Raw genomic sequence first — 8,185 nt, forward strand, 5'->3', positions numbered from 1 at the left:
ATTTATGATGTCTCCAATATGGCAATTCCCAAAATATACTCTTCTTATGCCAGTTGTGATAATCACCATATCTTTCAATCGGTAAATGACCGTTACCACCAACCACTGATGTAGTAGATAATCCATGTGACCGAACACATTCTTCGATTCGTTCAAGTAAAATTTCATCCCCGGTATGTTCAAGTGGCGCAGAATCAACAACAACTATATTTCTTCGAAAATTCTTCTTGTTGCGTCGTAACACGTGATTTCTTGGTAGAAAACGCCGATGGCTATCAAACCAACTCATTTTCCGTCCGTGCTGCAACCAAAATGCATCAGTTTCATCCATACAGTATGAACACGCTAGACAACCATGTGTTGTCCAACCTGACAACATAGAGTAAGCTGGAAAATCACTAATCGTCCATAAAAGAAGTGCTCGAAGCAAAAAATTCTGCCTCACCGACACATCGTATGCAGTGACACCTACACTCCACAACTCATTCAACTCTTCTATCAACGGTTGAAGAAACACGTCTAAACTTCTTCTAGGATGTGTAGGTCCTGGAACCAGTACTGAGAGGAACAAAAACTCTCTACTCATGCACATTCCGGGTGGTAGATTGTACGGTGTTAGAATCACCGGCCATACAGAGTAGTTCCGACCCGACATTCCAAATGGATTAAACCCATCTGTGCATAACGCTAGATAAACATTTCTAGCCTCTTGAAAAATCATGAAATACCTGTTGGAAATGTTTCCATGCTAACCCGTCTGATGGATGATGCATTTCCCCATCTGGAGTACAATGTTCATCGTGCCACCTCATATGTGATGCGGTTTTCTCAGACTGATATAATCTCTTCAATCGATCTGTAATAGGCATATAAAACATTCTTTTCAATGGAATCAACTTGCCTTTTTTGGATACTTTTCGTCGTGGCCGATACCGATCCTTCCCACAGAACCGACATTGCATCAATCCGGGTATTGTACTTGGAAAATTTGCTGAAGAATGCCATGGAAATCTGGTTCATCATCCGAAGCACAATAACTCGAGCCTTCGTCATCCTTCCAAAAAATCATGCAGTTGTTTTCGCAAACATCAATCTTTTTATACGGTAGCCCCAACTTCCGCATCAGACTCTTCGTCTCATAATACGATTCTGTTGCAGTATTACCTTCTGGTAGATATTGTTTGAACATCTGACTAAATCCGTCCATACATTTCTCCGGAATATTGTAATCAGTCTTCATGTTCATCAATTGTGACGACAACGACAATCTCGATAGACCTTCAATGCATCCTTCATATATTGGAGTGCTCGATGTATTAAGGATCTCGTAGAACCTTTTAGCCTCGAAAGTTGGCTCTTCTTCCTCCCCGTAAGATGGTTGACCGACATTGGGAAACGCATCAATCACCATTTCTGAATACGGATTTCTTTCTCCTTGTTGAAATTCGTTTGGCTGCTCATCGATAATGACTTGATTAACTACACCATATGAAGACGTCGTGTCCACTGTTTCTCCGTGAGCTAGCCAAACATAATAATTGGACATGAACCCTCTTCGATATAGATGATTCCAGACTTGCTGAATACACTGCCATTTCGTATTTTCACACTTCACACACGGACATGGAAGTTTCGACCCTTCGATATATGACGGTTGAGATGTAACAAACGTCATAAACGCTTGTAACCCTTCTTCAAAATCTTTGCATATTTGATTTGTGTATGAATCTATTCTTTCATACATCCATCTTCTTGTATTGAAAGACATTTTTTTTTGTGTTTTTTTCGTTTGGTGGGATTTTTTTTCGCTTGCTCGATGGTGATCTAAACGCGTGGGGGTAATATTCTTGAGAATTGCGACGGACGTGCGACGGACTTGCGACGGATGTCGGCACGTTTTTTACCTAACCCTGCGACGGATACCGACGGACAACCGAACCAACGACGGAATGCGACCGTTTGCGACGGACATTCTGAGAAAAAAAAACACGTTTCTTACCTAACTATACGACGGAGACGTTGCGTCGTATATCCGTCGCTAAAAACGACGGACTGCGTCGAACTTTTCCGTTGTAACATTTGCGACGGAGAAGACGGTCGGTATCCGTAGCCAATAGTTACGACGAATAGTCCGTCGTATACTTCCGTCGGAATTCCCTCGTTTTCGGTCGCAAAGATTTTGCGACGGAATAGTCCGTCAAATTCCGTCGTCTTATGTTGCGACGGAAACCGACGGATTACGTCAGATTGTTTTCCGTCTGTATTCCGTCGTTAACCGTCGTTAATTTTAGTGCGACGGACATATCCGTCGCAATGTCCGTCGTATTTTAGCGCTTTTTTTGTAGTGTAAGCATATAGCTTATGGACGTTGTTATGCAATGTTTCAGGTTCAGAGCAGTTTTGGCAGCGGCAGGACGAGGGTACTGGTGACGGGTGAGACGTTTTCTGGATCATGTATTTTTTCCTTTCTTGGACTTATGTTGTTTTGTTATCGGCTGTGATATGACTATGTTTTATATCGTATTCACCGTCTTTATGTTATGGTGTGTATACTACTGTACGTGGGTTTGTTTGTCATAAACTTATTTCCGCTGCGTATGTATAATATAAAAATGTTTTAAAATTCCCGCTATTTATATATGGTTGAGCGTCCATGTGGCACAACTCGTGGGCGGGATACGGGTTACGGGCGTCACAGCTTGTGGTATCAGAGCAGTTCTTTCCACGGGAAGGAATTGCTTGAAACCCACGAGAATAATGTGTTATGATTTCAAAACATTTCCGAAAAGATGTTTTTAACGTATTTACACATGATCCTGAAGTCACTAGAACTGAGATTTTCTCCCTTGTCTGCAGTGTACCGATGCCTCCGAGACATGGTAGACCTGCTCGTGCGCCGGCGAGGGAGGAAACCCCTCCACCCGCGCATGCACCACCGGATTTTCAGCAGCAGTTCTTCGATGCGATGTGGCATCATTTCTAGACCAACATGTCATATCCAGCTGGAGCTAGACCAGAGGGTGTTCCACCCCCACCCCCACCGGGACCACCAGGGTTTCCAGCCCCTATTGCTGTGGACTATCTGCCTTTGATACGCGAACTTCGGATGATGGGTACACCGAGGTTCGAGGGGACTCAGAGACCTGAGATTGCGGAGGATTGGCTGATCCACATCTCTAAGGATCTGGATTATGTACGATGCCCGCTGCAGTACCGGGTAGAGATCGCGAGCCACCATCTGTTTGGAGAGGTAGTACGTGAAGCTGCACCTGACCATTAGTTTACTTGGGAGGAATTCAAGGCGCAGTTTGAGGAGAAGTACTGCCAGAAAGGAGATCAGGATCACCGGATTGTGGAGTTTCTTCACTTAGAGCAGGGTGATCGCACCTTAGCTGCCTATGAGGCAGAGTTCACCCGTCTGCTGCGATACGGGTCACATCTGGTGACGACCGAGAAGCTGAAGATCCATAAGTTTGTGACTGGGTTGCGACCATATCTGAGAAGGCGGATTGAGATCCAGGAGTATCCTACTTTGAGTAGGTATATGACTCAGCTACAGAAGTTGGAGAGGAGGGAACAGGAGGAGGAACAAGAGGCGAGGGACCGAGAGAGGAGTCCTCTGAGGCGAATTACGTTCACTCGCCCTTCCTCCAGTTCCAGACAGGTGAGTCAACCCCGTGATAAGGGGAAAGCACCAGCGTTTCGTCCGGCGGCCCCACTACCGTCGGCACTGCCAGAACCGCGCAAATCTTGCCCACGATGCGGACGAGATCATGTTGGACCATGCCGCACAGGTTATACTTGTTACCGTTGTGGTCAACCTGGCCACTTCGCTAACCAGTGTATCGGGGATGTAGACACTTCCAGCCAGCAGGGAGCCACACCTCCACGTCCCCAGCCACCACGTAGAGGGGGCGTAGCGCCGCGAGTGTACATGCTTTCTGCGGAGGCAGAGGCTCAAGATGACGGGACCTACTTTGCCCAGGAGACGGTCACCATTGATGCTGTTGTTGAGGGTGACCCAGAGTAGTTGGATGCGGTACTATCACAAGTATCATACACCTTCATGGAACTGCATGTCATGCTTTGTTTGATACGGGGGCTACACATAGCTTCCTAAGTTTGAGGATGGCAGAGATTTTAGATGTGATGGATGTTGACACGGCTGAGCGATATAGAATGCATACTCCCTCGGGAGAGATTCTGCCAGTGACTGGTGTGTTACGCGGGATCCCTCTGGTAGTCTGTGGAAGGAATCTTTTAGCTGATCTGATCATAGTACCTATTCAGGGGTATGACTTGATATTAGAAATGGATTGGTTGTTCGTGCATCAGACACACATTGACTGCCGCCGGCGAGTTATTCAGTTTACAGATGCAGCAGGGAAGTTTGAGTTTCTGGGGGATAGAGCACGGAATCCTTTCCCGATTATTTTAGCATTTAGGGCCAGTCGGATGATCAGGAAGGGGGACGAGGCATTTCTCGTGGTAGTGACTGCCACGAAGGAGTCTGAGGTGAGGATAGACGAGACACCTGTGGTTCGGGAATTTCCTGATGTCTTTCCGAAGGATTTACCTGGATTGCCACCGGAGAGAGATGTGGACTTTTGTATTGATGTTATTCTAGGTACGGAACTGGTATCTAAAACCCCGTATCGGATGGCTCCAACAGAGATGGCGGAGTTGAAGAAGCAGTTGAATGAGTTGATGGAGAAGGGATTCATTCAGCCGAGTGTTTCGCCTTGGGGAGCACCCGTGCTGTTCGTCAAGAAGAAGGACGGTAGCATGCGGTTATGTCTCGACTATCGAGGACTTAACGGAGGATTGATGAGTTACTTGATCAGTTACAGGGAGCACAGTAGTTCTCGAAGATCGATTTGCATTCGGGATACCATCAGATCTGTGTGAAAGCCGAGGATGTGCAGAAGACGGCTTTCCGTACACAGTATGGACATTTCGAGTTCGTCGTTATGCCTTTTGGATTGACGAACGCTCCTGCAGTATTTATGCAGTTGATGAATCGTGTATTTATGAATTATCTCGACGAGTTTGTCATCATTTTCATCGATGACATTTTGATTTACTCACCGGATCGACTCAGCCATGAGGAACATTTGCGTATGGTCTTGAGACGGTTGAGGGAGCAAAAGTTGTACGCGAAGTTCAGCAAGTGTGCTTTCTGGTTACAGGAAGTTGGATTTCTGGGCCACGTGATTTCGGCTCAGGGTATACAGGTCGATCCGGCGAAGATTGAGGCTGTGGTGGAGTGGAAGACGCCTACCAATGCCACGGAGATCCGCAGTTTCCTGGGATTGGCAGGGTATTACAGGAGATTCGTCGAGGGGCAGAATCAATGATATGCACAGCAGAATCTAGGATACGGGCAGCATAATCAGGGTTACCGAGCTCCTCAACCTGCAAAGAATGATCAACCAGAAGACATTATTTACTGAGATGAAAACTGAGGTACAGAGCATAAGAGCTAGGCAAGACACCTTTGAGAGGAGATTAGATGGGATAGAAGCTCATCTGAAGCTTGTCGATACTCAGATTGCACAGCTTGCATCACAACCTCTAGACAGCAGGGCACATTTCCTGGAAAGCCCGAACCGAATCCACGAGAACACGTCAATGCCGTTCAGCTTATAAGTGGAGAGAGCATGCCTGAGACGGTCCCTATTACTACCACAGAAAAAGGGACGACGTCTAAATACACTGCTGAAGAAAAAAGGAAAACCATAGCTCACGAGACGCCTCAGGTGAATGCAGAGGAAGCCGAACCGCCATATGTAGCTCCTCCACCTAAGGTACCACCCGTTCCGTTTCCTTCTAGATTGAAGAAGCATACTGAGGATACACAGTTATCTAGATTTGTTGATATGCTTCGGAAGTTAGAGGTTAAGATGCCTTTCTATGAGACGATACTTCAGATCCCTTCTTATGCGAAAGTTTTGAAAGATACCTTGACGAAGAAGAGGGTGATTGGGAAGGAGACAGTCTCCTTGAGCACAGAGGTGAGCGTTGCGATTCTACAGCATGAGTTGCCACGGAAGAGATCGGATCCAGGTAGTTTCTCGATTCCTTGCAAAATCGGGAACATTGAGATTGACCGTGCGTTGTGCGATCTGGGCGCCAATGTGAGCTTTCTACCGTTGTTCATCTACAAGAAGCTCAACATTGGAGATCTTAAGCCGACGAGGATGGTACTACAGTTGGCGGATAGATCTGACAAGTATCCTGCAGGTATTCTCGAGGACGTCCCATTGAAAGTCGGGGACTATTATGTTCCCGTTGATTTTGTTGTTTTAGACATGGACGAGGACTCGAAGATACCGATTATTCTAGGCCGGCCATTCTTAAAAACGGCCGATGTGGTGGTTCATGTTCGTGCTGGTCGTCTGACAATGAAGATAGGTGACGAGACTGTGGAGTTCACCTTAGACCACAACATGAAGCAGTCATCCACCACCGATTCAACATGCTATGTCGATGTGCATGAAATCCTAACTCAAGAAGTCTTCGATGAGTTTCGGGAAGTCGATCCTTTAGAGATATCTCTCCTTGCGTCGAATGAGAGCATATACAGCAATTGGGAGGATATCCGGGAGCTTACACGAGCATTGAATGAAGGATCGGACGAAGACAAATTTTTACAGAAGGCGGATCCGGACCGATTCAACCTGGACTCGAGCCGGATCCAAACATGCTCTAGACCGATTCCACCTGGAATCGAACCAGATCCAGTCTCTGAGCAAATCAGACGTTTTTCACATCGACACGCTTGATTCTTCTACGAGCGTCTCCGAACCCTCCACGACGACTACTAAGGACGTTCTAGAGACCAGAGAGCCATCACTGTGCATGGGGATGCTGAATAAAGTGGATTATAGTCTAGAGAATGGCCCGAAGGTGAAGCTGAAGCCCTTACCTCAAAGGCTTAGGACAAAGGAGCACACATACACGGTTAGGAACACAGGACCATCATTGGAGAGAGGTACGTATCCTGCTCATAATCGTATATCCGTTTTTGAACCTTCTATTACAGGTCGTCGAGTAGGGGTAATGAGCAAGAGAGGATCGAAACAAGCAAAATCATCGCTCAAACGTCCACAAGATCCACCTCCGTCATAAGTTTGGAAACCCAAGGAGGATAGAAGGCTCAAGCATCCACGAGATCCAAAAGATGCGCTTAACGCTCAACATCTAGGGTGGCGAAAGATCGATTATCTTCACCTCTCAAACCCTCCTATCATTTGAGCAAGATAGGTCGAGCTAATGACGTTAAACAAGCGCTTCTCGGCATGGATGGCAACGTGCACACGTATAAAGCACGACTTGTGGCGAAAGGATTCCGTCAAATTCATGGTATTGACTATGATGAGACCTTTTCGCCCGTAGTTATGCTGAAGTCCATCAGGATCCTGCTTGCCATAGCCGCATATTACGACTATGAGATATGGCAAATGGATGTCAAGACCGCGTTCCTTAACGGGAACTTGACCGAGGATGTGTACATGACACAATCCAAAGGTTTTGTCGATCCAAGGAACCCGAGGATGGTATGCAAGCTTCAGAGGTCCATTTATGGACTGAAGCAGGCTTCGAGGAGCTGGAACCTCCGTTTTGATGAGACAATCAAAAGGTTTGGTTTCTCACAGAACGAAGACGAGCCATGTGTTTACAAGAAGGACAGTGGGAGCACAGTTGTATTTCTAGTGCTGTACGTGGATGACATTCTCCTTATAGGGAATGACGTTCCTACCTTGCAAGATGTAAAATCTTGGCTAGGAACGCAGTTTTCTATGAAGGACCTAGAAGAAGCGGCCTATATTCTAGGCATCAAGATCTATAGAGATAGATCGAGGCGGCTTCTAGGATTGAGTCACGATGTATTTATTGGATGAATACATTATTTATTTATTATTTATTTTGTATATTTGATAAATAATGATTATCCATGGATCGTGATGTACGATCCTAAATTCCTTAGTCACTTGTCATTGTGGGAACAGTGATGAATTAAGACTAACATGAGGCGTGATGGATGATCATGATGATGATCATGTGTATTGGATACGAATCACGGTCATGAATACTTGTTTGGAACAAGTAACTGGATGACTCGTGTGAGATTGTCGATTGGATTTTATCCATGACTTGAATCTCACTTGATGGTTCGCTTTAG

The 8,185-nt window shown here is 46.0% G+C and overlaps 1 protein-coding gene across 1 annotated transcript; it reads left to right on the forward strand.

Moving 5' to 3' along the window:
* Window positions 1-2,989: 2,989 nt before the first annotated feature.
* LOC109116957 lies at window positions 2,990-4,030 on the forward strand. The gene is made up of 2 exons (XM_019203320.1): window positions 2,990-3,250; window positions 3,308-4,030. The coding sequence occupies exons 1-2, from the start codon at window positions 2,990-2,992 to the stop codon at window positions 4,028-4,030; spliced, it is 984 nt and encodes a 327-aa protein (XP_019058865.1).
* Window positions 4,031-8,185: the final 4,155 nt, after the last annotated feature.

This window comes from Tarenaya hassleriana, unplaced genomic scaffold, assembly GCF_000463585.1.
Source record: "Tarenaya hassleriana unplaced genomic scaffold, ASM46358v1 Cleome303, whole genome shotgun sequence".
Taxonomy (NCBI): Eukaryota; Viridiplantae; Streptophyta; class Magnoliopsida; order Brassicales; family Cleomaceae; genus Tarenaya; species Tarenaya hassleriana.